At 49.4% G+C, this 14,175-nt stretch overlaps 1 protein-coding gene across 4 annotated transcripts in view; it reads left to right on the forward strand.

Moving 5' to 3' along the window:
* Nucleotides 1-14,175, forward strand: part of SORL1 (sortilin related receptor 1) — a 172,299-nt gene that overhangs the window by 127,251 nt on the left and 30,873 nt on the right. For all 4 annotated transcript variants that reach the window (XM_023239202.2, XM_023239203.2, XM_023239204.2 and 1 more), the window contains 6 exons: nt 2,196-2,303; nt 4,139-4,270; nt 5,827-5,958; nt 6,957-7,091; nt 7,859-8,014; nt 12,562-12,711. In XM_023239202.2, coding sequence (XP_023094970.1) covers nt 2,196-2,303; nt 4,139-4,270; nt 5,827-5,958; nt 6,957-7,091; nt 7,859-8,014; nt 12,562-12,711 — 813 coding nt within the window. The remainder of the gene's footprint in view (nt 1-2,195; nt 2,304-4,138; nt 4,271-5,826; nt 5,959-6,956; nt 7,092-7,858; nt 8,015-12,561; nt 12,712-14,175) is intronic.

Raw genomic sequence — 14,175 nt, forward strand, 5'->3', positions numbered from 1 at the left:
AAGCCTCAAATTGCCACCTGAACTTCTGACCGACCGGCCATAAATCCACATTCCCACGTCCCCTCCCTTGGGTTCATCGATTTGCTAGAATGGCTCACAGAATTCAGGGAAGCACATTTCCTACTTGATTGAAAAAGGACAGAATGAACGTCCTGATGGAAGGTACGCATAGGGCAAGGTATAGGAAAGGGATGTGGAACTTCCGTGCCCTGTCCAGACCTGTCACTTCTCCAGCCTCTCTGTGCTCAGCAACCTGGAAGCTCTCTGAGCCCCATACTTGTGGATGTTTATGGAGGCTTTACGGCATAGGCATGACTGATCATTAGCTGTCTCTAGCCCTCGGCCCTTCCTGGAGGATGGGGAGTGGGGTTCAAAGTTGCAAGCCTCTGGTCATGGCATGGTTTTTCTGGTGATCAGCCCCTATCCTAAAGCTACACAGGAGTCTACCCAGAGTTGCCCCATTAGAGCAAAGGACACTCCTGTCACCTAGGAAATGATACAGGTTTAAGAGCTCTGTGCCACTAACCAGGGGCAGAGACCAATATATCTATATATTTCCTGTTATTTTACACCATACGTTCCGGATCTTCATGGGATGGTAGTCATTGTCTGCACGTCACATGCTCTGTTCCTCTCATGTCACCATATTAAACAAAGATGTTTGCCTCTATCTGTATTTTTCTGTAGTTAGCATTTCCATGGCAGATGCATATTCACTTTGTATTTCTCTGACGTGGTTTACTTGGTTGCTTCCTGGTCGGGCATGAGCGTGTTTTTAATTTTACACTGTTACACGTAGTGAAATTATTCACATCTTTGGAAACGAAGGTTTAGTTTTTCTTGAAGGTACTCGTTATGATATGTTTTCTCAGTATGGAATTGCTGGGTCAAGGGTTCTGATGTGTTTTCATGATTCTCATTAAGTGTCGCCATATTGCATTTCCGAGTGATTATGCCAGAGGCATCTCTATCAGTAACATAGTGTATGTTTCCCCAAGTCTCCCTTGATCTTACATTTTATCTCTTTAGTTGTTTTCACTAATGTAATAATGAATGGGAGTTTGTCTCGTGTAATTTTAATTCTATACTTTTATAGAAAGCTTTTATAGTTAGTGGCATTAAATATTTCCCTGACTCATGGTGCTCACTCACTGTTTCTGTTTGATGTCCTTAGAATAATTTCCTAGGCATGATGGCTTTTTAGGGGATGAAAACACATTTTCTTGCCTTACACATGCCCCTCCCGGAGCCATTCTCCTAAGAGTTGGGTTTGCAGTGGCCCGTGACTCACGTGCTAGAACTTACATTTAAGCCTAGTGGCCAGCAGCAGCTCTGTGTTCATGAGAAAGGGTTACCTCATACTAAGAATTCTCTGCTAAGTGTAAAACCTAAGATTCTTAACATTTCTAGGATGGACTTTGTCCAAAGGGCTTTGGCTTAGAATTCCTGAAGAATTAAGATGGTGATTTATGAGAGCTTTAAAAGACCAGGGTTTATAATCAGGATTCAGCAACTCCTTTTCTTTTTTTTTCATTCACCGAAGCTTTTCTTGAAAACATATACTCCGTTTTTTGAGTAGGTAACAGGTTCAAGATGGAAAAAAGTATCACGAGGTGTGGGGGTAAACATTTCTCTCCCCATCTGCCGGACTCTCACCCTGTCCGTGTAGGAAACTTTGGTGGGAGACCCTTGTAGGATGTTTTTGTGCGTATGTGCACATTTAAATATAGTGTGTATTCTTGTGCTGTTTTACACGAGTCGTATGCTATGTGTGTTGTTTCTCACCTTGGTTTTTTTTTCACACGGCCGTGTATCTAGGACACATTTTTACAGAGTACTAACTACTTCTTCAGTCCCTTTGTAACAATCTGGTGCTCCAGTTGTACGTACAACAAGGTCTTACAGAGTCCCCTGTTGAGGGACGCGTACGTGGTCCTCAGGGTATTGCAAAGAGTGTTGCGGTGAATAGCCTTATACCTACCCGATTTTCCACTTGTGTGGGCAGATGGCGTTTTTCCAACGGCATCGCCGGCTCAAGGCGCATGTACACTTGCAATCGGGACAGCCATTGCCCATCTCCCGCCCTCCTGAGGGGTGGTACAGACCCGTCCCCTTCTCCCCCCCCACCACGATGGGTGTGCATGCCTGCCTGTTTCCTCTCCGTCATTTCCCTCCGTTGTCGGATTGCATTTCAGAGAAGAAGTGTAACGGCTTCCGCTGCCCGAACGGCACCTGCATCCCCTCCAGCAAGCATTGTGACGGTCTGCGGGACTGCTCGGACGGCTCCGACGAGCAGCACTGCGGTGAGTCCCCTCCCGGCAGCGGCGGGGCGATCGTGGAAGAGGTTGTAGCTCGGCGAACCTTGTCGCTTCTTCGCAGTGTGTTTGGGGATTGGCCCATTGTTTGGAACTGAACGCTTACTTCTCCTACTCCCCTGTTGCTGACTATCGCTCGGGTACCATTTTTGGTCGGGGGACCCTCTTACCCTCCGTTTCCTTTCCACTCGTAGAGGTTGTCGCGGGTCACTGGTGCTCCTGCCTGAGTATGCTTTGCCTGGGTCCATCCCTCCCAACCCTAGATTTCTGATGTAATTCTGGAGCATGGCCTGAGCGTGGGGATTTTTTTTTTTAACGTTTATTTATTTTTGAGAGAGAGAGAGAGAGAGAGAGAGAGAGAGAATGAGTAGGGAAGGGGCAGAGAGAGAGGGAGACGCAGAAGCGGGCTCCAGGCTCTGAGCTGTCAGCACAGAGCCCGACGCGGGGCTCGAAGTCACGAACCGCGAGATCGTGACCCGAGCCGAAGTGGGACGCTTAACCGACCGAGCCACCAGGGCGCCCCGTAAGCATCAGGACCTTTAAAAAGTGCCCCGGGTGTTTGTGATGGGCAGTCCAGGTTCAGAACTGATGTAACAGTGGAGGGGTGGCAGGCGGGCCTTGGGGGTGGAAAGCCAGCCCGTACGTGGCCTGTCCTATTAACTGAAGTTTTCTGTAAACACAGACACTCCTGCTGCTTCCATGCAGCTGTAGCAGAGTGGAGTGGTTGTGGTAGAGACTGTATGACTCTCAGAACCTTGAGAGCTTGCCCCCTGGTTGTGCCGCTCCCCGTTCTCCAGGAAAACAGAACCAGTAGGACGTGTGTGTCATATACAGAGAGATTTCTTTTCAGGAATCAGCTCATGCAGCTTGGAAGGCTGGTGAGTTCCGAAATCTGCAGGGTAGGCTGGCAGACTGGAGACCCAGGGACAGGCTGATGCTGCAGTTCAAGTCCAAAGGCCATCTCCTTGCTGTGTCCTCAATGGCATTTTGTCTGCTCCTGCCTCCCTGGTGTCTCTTCCTAGGAGGCCACCGCCCACACTGGGCCAGGGCCCCACCCACATGAATTTCTTTGACCTTAATGACCTCTTTAAAGGCAATTAAAAGGGGTTCTGTCTCCAAATACAGTTACACCGGGGATTAGGGCTTTAACATACGCATCGTCGGGGGTATAATTCCATCCATAACACTGGTCCTTTACAGAAAAAGTAGTAGAGAGTCCGTATTCTTTTTTCTTTCTTTCTTTTTTTTTTTTTTTTTAATGTTTATTTATTTTGGTAAGAGAGAGAACAAAGCCAGGGAGGGGCAGAGAGAGAGAGAGGAGACACAGAATCCGAAGCAGGCTCCAGACCCTGAGCTGTCAGCACAGAGCCCGATGTGGGGCTCGAACTCACCAACCGTGAGATCATGACCTGAGCCGAAGTCGGACGTTCAAACGACTGGGCCCCCCAGGCGCCCCGAGAGTCCGTGTTCTGTGTGGTGATGAAGATCTCGAGCATTGATGTCGGAGAGGCCTGGGTGTCCATTTTGGCTCCACTCTCATTAACCGTGTGCTCTTGGCCGAACGTTGAATGCTGCCGTCCCCTCTGGTCTCGTTTGGAAAACAGGACAGTAAAATCTCTCATGACATTGTCCTCAGAGTTTAATGTACTCCCGTGTCAGGTGCTCTCACCCAGGGCTTGGCACACAGGAAGTGCCCAATAAATGATGCCTCTTGTGACTGTTTCCCGAATGCGTGCGCGTCCGGGAGCATCTGCTCAGGGCCGGGGAGGGCCCCACCAGTTCTGAACTGCTGACGCCTTCTCCCCTCCCCGGGCCCCTTCCAGAGCCCCTGTGCACGCGCTTCATGGACTTTGTCTGCAAGAACCGCCAGCAGTGCCTCTTCCACTCGATGGTGTGTGACGGGATCGTCCAGTGCCGCGACGGCTCAGACGAGGACGCGACGTTCGCAGGATGCTGTGAGTGGGCTGGATGGGGAGGTGCCCGAGCCACTGGAGACACTCTGGGGGGAGCGGGCCACTCAGGTTTACAGGTCTTGCTCGAGTGCCCAATCTTGCCCTTCCTGAGAAAGACTTACCTTTGTGGCTTCAGAAGTGTTGTTTCTTGGTCGTTGGTATACGTATAAGGGGGAGACACCGAAGGTCCGAGGTCTTGGCCCAAGCGGGACCTTCTCCGACAGGCCTTTCCCACGCCCCATCGCTCTGTAGCGTCCTTATCTTGCTCCTGTGGCCTTCCCGGCACTAGTCAGCCCTTGGCACGCTGTGTATTTATTTGCCTGCCTGTCTCTCCCTGCCGGAATGTGGGCTTCACGAGAACAGGGCCTTTGTTTTGTTCACTGCTGTAGCCCCATTTTCTTAAGTGTATTTCTTTTGAGAGAGACAGAGACAGTGCGAGTGGGCGGGGGGCGGGCAGAGAGAGAGAATCCCAAGCTCGACTCGGGGCTTGAACCCACAAACCGTGAGATCATGACCTGAGCCGAAACCAAGGGTCAGGCGCTCAACTGACTGAGCCACCCAGGTGCCCCTGTAGCCCCCTTCTTAAAACAGGGCCCTGCCCGTGGTAGGTACTCATTCTAGTCAGCTCTGGCCACCATCACAGAAGCCCACAGACTGGGTGGCTCAAAACCACAGGAAAGTGTTTTCTGACCGTCCAGAGGCCACAAGTTTGAGGTCAAGATGTCAGGAGGGTTGGTTCTTCTGAGGCTGTCTTCCATGGCTTGCTGATGGCTGCCTTCTCCCTCACGTGGTCTCCTCACCGTGCCTACCCTTGTCTTGCTTTCCTTTTCTTATAAGGACACCAGTCCTAGTAGATTAGGGTCCACCCTAATGATATCACTGTAACTTCATCACGTCTTTTTTTTTTTTTTAATAATTTATTTTTGAGAGAGAGAGAGAGAGCAAGCACGAGTGGGAAGAGGGACAGAGAGAGAGAGAGTGAGAATCCCAAGCAGATTCTAATTCTACACTGTCAGTGCAGAGCCTGACGTGGGGCTCGAACTCACCAACCATGAGATCATAACCTGACCTGAGCTGAAATCAAGAGTCGAACGCTTAACTGACTGAGCTACCCAGGTGTTCCTAATGTGACTTATTTATTTGAGAGAGAGGGAGAGAGAGAAAACAGAGTGGGAGTGGGGGGAGGTACAGAGAGAGGGGGAGACACAGAATCTGAAACAGGCTCCAGGCTCTGAACTGTCAGCACAGAGCCCGACGCGGGTCTCGAACTCACGAACCGCGAGATCATGACCTGAGCCGACGTCGGACGCCCCACCGACTGAGCCACCCAGGCGCCCCTCACTTCGTCACCTCTTCAAAGACCCCGTTTCCGAGTACAGTCACCGTCTGAGCAGGCGGGGTGGGGGGCGAGGCCATCGGTTGGCTTTTGCTGTCAAGGCGCCCGGTGGCTGGTCTGTCTCTTGGAGGAGGACGTTTGCCCTTCCCTCTTGTTTCCAAGTGGGGGCACTCCTTCGAACTCGTCGGTGTGGCAGTAACCTGGAACCTTCTTCCCTACCTAGCCCAAGACCCCGAGTTCCACAAGGTGTGCGATGAGTTCAGTTTCCAGTGCCAAAACGGAGTGTGCGTCAGCTTGATTTGGAAATGCGACGGCATGGACGATTGCGGCGACTACTCTGACGAAGCCAACTGCGGTAAGATCTCGGGCCTCCAGCCTCCTGTCCCTAGCCTCCGGGTCATGGCGACTCCTGTGGTCAAGGAGGGCCACGCTCAGCACACTCCCACGCAGGCTCTGCCTTCTCCGTCCTCAGCCCTCGTTCCTGCCAGCTGGCGAGCGAGTCTCCATGTAAGGAATCGAGTCTTGAGGGGGCAGCCTGCCCCCCAGGAAGTGTCGGTGGCCGGATCGGGGTCGGGGCTGGGGGGAGAATGTTTATGCCCATTCCTTCTCTTTCCCCAGCTGGGAAGTTCACATTATGTCTAAGGAATATGGTAGAGGAATTATGGTAAATATTTCAGAGCGCGCTTCTCTCTCCCCAGGAAAAGTTAGAGATTTCACAGTTTTGGGTTTTTTTTTTTTTTTCCTTAAATTTAACTTCCAGGTAGTTAACATACAGGGTAGTCTTGGCTTCAGGAGTAGAACCCAGTGATTCATCTCTTACACGTGACACCCAGTGCTCATCCCAACAAGTGTCTTCCTTAATGCCCCCGACCCATTTAGCCCATCCGCCCACCCACAATCCCTCCAGCGACCCTCGGTTTTGTTCTCTGCATTTAAGAGTCTCTTATGGTTTGCCTCCCTCCCTGTCTTTATCTTATTTTTCCTTCCCTTCCCCTACGTTCATCTGTCGTGTGTCTTAAGTTCCACGTATAAGTGAACAGATTCTGCAACTTAATAGAGTCTTTGTCCTTGTTGGGGCGTCGTCACTAGTTAGGTCATCCCTTTGGTAAAGTGTCAAAAAGTCGGGCGTTATTTGTAAGATACAGAAGCCTAGTTCAGAGAAGCACGAGTTGGGATCCGGGAAGACGGGCTTCTGTTTGCGGATATGTATCTTTTCGGCTGCCCCCCCCCCCCCCGCCCCCGCTGTATCTGGTAGGGTTGTGCAGGCTGCCCTGGGACCTGGGTATCTGTTTGGCCTTTATGTCCACACCTGGTGCCGGGCTAGTGACTGACTGTGTGGTTCCTCTCCCCCAGAAAACCCCACAGAAGCCCCAAACTGCTCCCGCTACTTCGAGTTCCAGTGTGAGAATGGCCACTGCATCCCCAACAGGTGGAAGTGTGACAGGGAGAACGACTGTGAGGACTGGTCTGATGAGAAGGACTGTGGAGGTAAGGGTCCTGAGGCAGCCCCATGCCCAGGAGTCACCAGCACACTGCCTTCCACCTTTCTGCACAAAATGTCGTTCTGTCTCCTCACTGTCAGGCCGGTTCAGTGATCCGGGGTGGGGGTTGGGTAATAACTCTCTGAGTTCTTTTCTGTCCTCTCCCACTTTGAAAACCAGTGTGGCTGGTTTCTCCGGTTTCTAGGTATTTTGCAGGCCCCCCGGAAAGCGCTCTGCAGCCTGGCTGCTGCAGGTGTGGTCTTCGGACCAGCGGCCTCCGCATCTGCTTGGGGCTTGTTAGAGATGCAGTGTCTGACCCCACCCCAGGCCGCCTTTGAGTCAGAATCTGCATTTTCACAAGGCCTGCGGGTGACGAGTGTGCCTCACTACATCTGAGAAGCACTGGTGTGGAACGCAAGCGAGCTCGGTACCTTCCCTTCTGGCGTTCTCACGTCCGAACTGGGTCTCAGGGGGGTGCTGTCGTTGACTTTTCACCAGAACAGCGTTCAGCCTCTGTGGGATGAGCTGTCTCACCCTCCCTGTGCGTTCCGAGTCACCTGCCCTCCGTCAGCCTGCAAAGGCACTGAGCCCCTATTGAGTAAGAGCAAACTCGTTCGAATATCAGCCCAAAGCAAGCACGATAGGATAGGTGCATCGGCCTCAACAAAGGGAAAAGACCGCCGTCCGTTCTGATGCCCCAGTATCAATGTGCGGTTTGAGGTCACGGCTTCCTGTAACACTCTGGGTTTTCTCGCTTGCTTGTGTTTTGCTCAGATTCACACGTTCTTCCCTCCCCGACGCCCGGGCCCTCCACGTGTCTGCCCAATTACTACCGCTGCAGCAGTGGGGCGTGCGTGATGGACAGCTGGGTATGTGATGGGTACCGAGATTGTGCAGATGGCTCAGACGAGGAAGCCTGCCCCTCGCCTGGTGAGTGCCGGCCCTGCCCTCTCCTGGGGCACCTGCTTCTGTGGAGCAGGGCCTCAGGGGTACGCCCTGGGCGCGGCGTCGCCGGGCTCGGTTTCCCCTGCCTCCTGGGACCCTGTGCTCGGTGGCCAGGCTGCTGCTCACCTCCAGAGCAGGGAGACCCGTGGAACTTGTGACTGGAGTGTCTCATCTCCTATAACCGCCTTTTGATCTTCCTGCACGAAGAGGCCAGCCACCTTGCTTCCCACCCTGGCTGTGGTTGGGCCACCTTTGCTTCCTTCTACACAGGAAATTAGAATGGGAATTATAGGGAAAATATTTGTGTGGGTTAACAGCACTCTCCGGGGGAGAGTCCGACTTTCCTGCCCACTAGCTGGAGGCCCTCCTACTAAAGGAGGGTAAGCACTGCCATCTAGTGGCCCAACGCAGAGAGGCCTCTGAAGGTGTGGGCAGTAAACCATGTTGCTGGAGGCGGGGGTAAACCCTGAGACCCCCTGTCTAGTGCATGCCCTTAACTGCAGGCAGGACAGAGGTAAGGGTGCTGTGTTCTTTCCTCAACCGGATTCTGTTGCAAATTCAGTTTATAATAAGAAAATAGACAGTTGTCCGCCATGCTTTGCAAATCCTTTTCCTAGCAAACCTCTAGGTCAACACTGATTTTCCTCCTTTAAGACTCATCCGTCCCATTGCTTCACTGTTTAACATCATCAGTGGTTTCCTCTTGTCCCGAAGATAGATCCCAACCCTTGAGTCTTCTTTTTTTTTCTTTTTATTTTTTTTATTTTTCAATATATGAAATTTATTGTCCTTGAGTCTTATTTTCAAGGCCCTTCCTTGCCTGCCATTTCTTCGCACCTCTGCCAAGCTGGGTTCCTCCTTCTCATCCTCTCTGGAAAGACCTGCTTCTTCTCTGCTGATATTGTTTCAGCAGGGTTTCTGCCTCACCAGAGACCTCTGTCCTCCTTGACCTTGTCCTCCTCCTACTCCCCCCCACCCCCCATGAAACCCACCATCCATCACGGCAAAGGGAGGCATGGATTTTGCAGCTAAAAGAAGACCTTGATACGCCCTCCGTATTTATCAAAGAAAGTATGGAACAAAGACCACCTGTAAGGGAATCACTTGGGGTGTTTTTTTTTTTTTAATATATTTTTCAATTTTTTTAAATGTTTATTGAATTTTAAGAGATATATAGAGAGAGACAGAGTATGGGCAGGGGAGAGACCGAGAGAGAGGGAGACACAGAACCCGAAGCAGGTTCCAGGCTCTGAGCTGTCGGCACAGAGCCCAACACAGGGCTCGAACTCAAGAGGTGTGAGAGCATGACCTGAGCTGAAGTCAGACGTCCAACCTACTGAGCCACCCAGGCGCCCTGCACTTGGGGTGTTTGTAAAAAATACAGAATTAGGATTTCTGTGTGGAGCTCAGGAGCTCCCCAAGTGACCTGTAGGTTCACTAAAGTTTGAGATTCTTGGAACAAGTACACCATCATTTTCCGTCACAAGCCCACCACCATGGGGCTTTCACCGAGTCCTGTAATTGATATAGTTGATATTGATCTCTTTTCCAGTCTCACATTTACCCATTGTAAGACTCATCCGTCCCATGATGATCCTTTTGATCCCTCACCGTGATCTGTCATGTGCTGCTTCCTGGTCATTTCACGTGTGGGAATCTTTCCTCCCCAAGCGATTCTGTGGACCTTGTATTTTTGGGGATCATGCTGCATATCGCTTGGAATCCCCACTTTGCCTATTACAGTAATAGGCAAATAGTGTCCCAAAAACGTTTCTCAAAACAAATTGTAAAAAAAAAAAAAAGATATTTTTTAAATCTCTGTCCTTGGCCCCCAAGACCCAGCTATCTGGTTAGTGAGTGTCTCGATTCTCCTTCTCTCACAATTGTCTTTTGGTTATCGGAACTCTGAGCAGGGTATTAACAGACTGTAGCAAATTCTGCTTAATCCCGTGAGCAGATTCCTATTTGGATTTTCCATTCAACTTCTGTAATTTCTTTTGCATGTACGTCATCAGGGCAAATTTAATTCAGGTTGTCACCAGCTCTCAGATCTGGTTTCTTTATTGCGGGTCTCCTAACCGGTCTCGGGGTCTTGTGTCTCTCCCGTTTTCGGTCTACCTTCCGAGAGGCCGTATATTGATGCATGATCTTGTCCTCCCCAGTTTGGAACCTTCTAGCGGCCCCCTCACTGTCCAGGCAGTAGTGCTGTGATGTGCCTTGGCCTGGCTTTCTAGCCTCATATTTTACTGCTTTTCCTCATGCACCCTGTTTTCGCAGAGTGGTTCTGGGGGTAGGAGAGGCCCCTTTGAAAACCCAGTTAAAACCATGGAATGAGCCCAATATCCCAGAGTTAGTACCTGGTTTTTGTTGTTGTGTTTGTTAGCTCAGGTTATCGTGTGATGTTTGCTAACGCTGTCTCTCTCTTCATGACCTCTGAGGGTAACTCTCCCCAAGGTCACCGTATCAGTGATTTCTCAGCCCCAGAGTTTCTCTGGGCGTTTTCCCTTCTAATGGCCTAGATCTCCCTCTCTGGGCCCAGGCGTCTCCAGGCCCCCTGCGTGCCCCTCCCCTGGGCCTTCACTGCCCTCCTTGGGATTCTCTTTGCCTTTCTCCTGGTTTAGATTCGCTGCTTCCTGGGTCTCGTGTTTTGCTTTTCTCGGTTTACTCCCTTGTGTTGTTGGAGTACACCCTCTGGTAGTTTTGCCAGATGCATGTGGTGGCACAGTGGCCGAGGACACAGAGAGGATAGCCTTCAACGTGTATGTCCCCTGAGTTTGCTGCTTGGATTTGTTGTGCCTGTTGCTGTGGATGCCTGGGCCACAGGTGCCTTGTGGGACATGTTTTCTCCATCCTAAGGACTTGTTTTACTTCTCTCATGTTGGAGCTTCTATTTTCTGTATCCTAGATTTCTCCCCTCCCCTCCCTTTCCCATTCAATCCCACTTTTTGGTAGAGCACATTTTCCAGAACGTTCTCAAGAAAGGGAACGTGGGAGGTATCATTGAGGTCTTGCTTATCTAACAGTGTTTTTCTTCTGTCTTCAGATGTGGTTGACGATTGTTGGTCCGGGTTTGGAATTTTATGTTGTCGGTAATTCTCCTTAAGATTTGGCTCCCCTGCCGTTGAACCGCTCTTGGGAAATTCAGAGTCATTTTGATTTTGATCTTTTACATGTTGCATGTTTGTTTGTTCGTTTTTTAACTCTCTGGAAGCTTTTAAGGTATTCCTTTTGGCTCCAGTGTTTTGCAATCTCACAACGATGTGCTTTGATGCAGCTTCCTTTCCATCCAGAGTGGTGGATGGACGCTAATAGGCTCTTTTATTCTTCAGATTTATGTATTTGAGTTTGGAGAGTTTTCCTTGAAATATTCCATTAATGGTATCTTCTTTTCTGTTTTCTCTTCCGGGAACTCGTGTCATTCATGCATTAGATCTACTGACGTGGTCCTCTTTTTCTATTTTTTTAAATTTCTTTATCTCTCTCTCTCTCTCTCTCTCTCTCTCTCTCTCTCTCTCTTTTTCTGTTTTCTGGAAGACTCACCCTATCTTTCAGCTCTACTACTGAGTTTTCCATGTCAGTTACCATGGTTTTTAATTTTAAGAGATTTAAAATTTCTAGTACTGTTCCTTTTTCGTGGCATCTTTTTTCATGCAGAAATCTATATTCTTTCATTCTGAGCGTATTAAGGATATTTATTTTTTGAAGTTTTCTTCTTACAAAATCTCGGTTTCCTCCAGATTTTCTTTATTAAGAGGGAAGAGGGTCCGCACTGGTTTCTGTCCTTCATGTCAAAGGTTTTGCCCACATAATCCTGGGGTGTTTGCTTGTGTTTAAGGCTGGGGACGAAAACACTGCCAAGAGACTCCCCACAGCTTTGAGTTTCATGCTTGGGCTGTTTTTTGGGGAACTCCTGATCCCCAACAAGAGTTGGGGTTACTTGAGGGTTTGTCCCCGAGGCTGGTCAGTTGCCCTAGAGAAGAGTTTTTACAGTAACCTACTGCCTAGAGAATAAAGGTGTCACTGCCACGGTTTATGAGGAAGGGGACCAGGGTCCTCGCCTTCAGCAATCTGTGAGTTTAACCCCTTTCTTCAGTACAGCATTCTTGCTCTTAGCTAGGCCTAACCAGCCCTTTTTACCCTGCACATTACAATCCTCCAGTCTTCTGTGGGAGTGACGTACGGGGTGATTGTCTCATTGGGTTAGTAGGAGCAGGGGACTTGGGAATCTTTAGTCTGTTCCCTTGTTGTCTTTCTCCCTCTTCTCTCCCAGTTCAGGTATGCCTCATCTGGTCTCTTGGGTCACTTACCACTCTCTGTCTACATCCAGCTTCCAAAGTTAGATGCCCACGTCTGGTCGATCTGCCTTCCATATCCAGAGCTCACCTTTGTCTCCAGGCCCCCATCGTAATTCCCAAAGCACTGTCATTTCCTAAATTTCCTAACACATTGAGTTGGTTGCTCTTGCCGACCGGGTCCCTCGGTACTGAAAAGTGAATTAAAAAAACAAACAAACAACCAACCTCTTCTTTCAGCAAATGTCACTGCTGCCTCTACTCCCACTCAGCGTGGGCGCTGTGACCGATTTGAATTCGAGTGCCGCCAGCCAAAGAAGTGTATCCCCAACTGGAAGCGCTGTGATGGCCACCAGGATTGCCAGGACGGCCAGGACGAGGCCAACTGCCGTGAGTAGTCTCAGAGGGAGACGCTAAATAGGGAATAGTGTAAAATGCAGGTGGGCCTTTGGGACATGAAAAGAACAGGGCAGATTAATCCCACACTCCCCCAAATGATAGCAGGAACGTTTCGGCCCAAATGAAACAACCACACGGTAAGATGAACGTTGAAAATAATTAACAGAGAAGTGCAATAGGACCTTCCTCCTGGGTGAGATTAACTCATTGATTGGTATACTTTTTTTTTCTTTTTAAGTTTATTTATTTATTTTGAGAGAAAGAGAGTGCTGACGCAAGTCGGGGAGGGGGGTGGAAGGGTAGAGAGAAAGGGAGAGAGAGAATTTCGAGCAGGCTCTGCGCTGGCAGCACAGAGCCCAGCACAGGGCTCAATCCCATGAATGGTGAGCTCATGACCTGAGCCAAAATCAAGAGTTGGACACTCAACCAACTGAGCCACCCAGGCCTCCCCTCGTTGGTATTCTTTAAATAAGTTTATTTAACCTGTTCCAAATTGGCCTTATTCATAAGGATGTTGCCTAGTTAAGAGCCTTAAAATAAAAATGTGCTTCGTCTCCAATTTTCCTCAATCCATCAATTTGAGAACCCTATCAAAAAAGGAAAGGAGGAGTGCCTGGGTGGCTCAGTCAGTTAAGCATCTGAGATGGTTGGTTTCAGCTCAGGTCATGATCTCATGGTTCGTGGGTTGGAGCCCTGCATCAAGGCTCTGGGCTGGTGGTACAGGACCTGCTTGAGATTCTCTCTTTCCCTCTGTCTCTCCCCCTCCTCTGCTCATGCTCTCTCTCTCTCAAAATAAATAAGCTTAAAAAAAAAAAAAAGGAAATGAGATTAGTATGGCATGATTCTTCTCAGAAAAGCTGGCCCCTGAAGGCCACTGCATTCTGTTCTAAGTGCTTGTTAATCATTTGTTGAGTTATCAGTTTAGGAATCTTCACAGATTAATAGCAACTAGATTCTCAGTTTCTAAAACCTACATTTTGCCACTTTAAAAATGTTGAGACATGTTTAATAAGCTGTTGTTTGATTATATTTTTCCACGTGGGATAATCCTGTGTTGGGGATCTTAGCAGTCTCTTAAAACAATGCCTTTCACAGGGTTTCTCCTTGACCGTTCTATATGAAATGACCCCTGCCCAGCGTTCTGTTATTATTCTTCTCTTTATGTTTCTTTGTAGTTGTTAATCACTGTCTAAAATACCAGAGTTGTTTGCTGTTTCTCTTAATAGAAAGTAAGCTCTATGAGGTTAGGTCCTTTGTTTTACACATCACCATAGTCTTAGCATCTTGAACGGTGCCTGATTCATGGTAGCCCTCCGTGAATATTCACCGGTTGGGTAGATGGTTGGGTAGAGGGATAAATGGAGGGGTGGATGGGTGGGTTTGTAGATGGATACATGGGTGTCTAGATGGGCGGGTGGGTGGGTGGATGGATGGATGTTGAGTAGATGGATGGTG

The sequence above is a fragment of the Felis catus genome, chromosome D1 (assembly GCF_018350175.1).
Source record: "Felis catus isolate Fca126 chromosome D1, F.catus_Fca126_mat1.0, whole genome shotgun sequence".
Taxonomy (NCBI): domain Eukaryota; kingdom Metazoa; phylum Chordata; class Mammalia; order Carnivora; family Felidae; genus Felis; species Felis catus.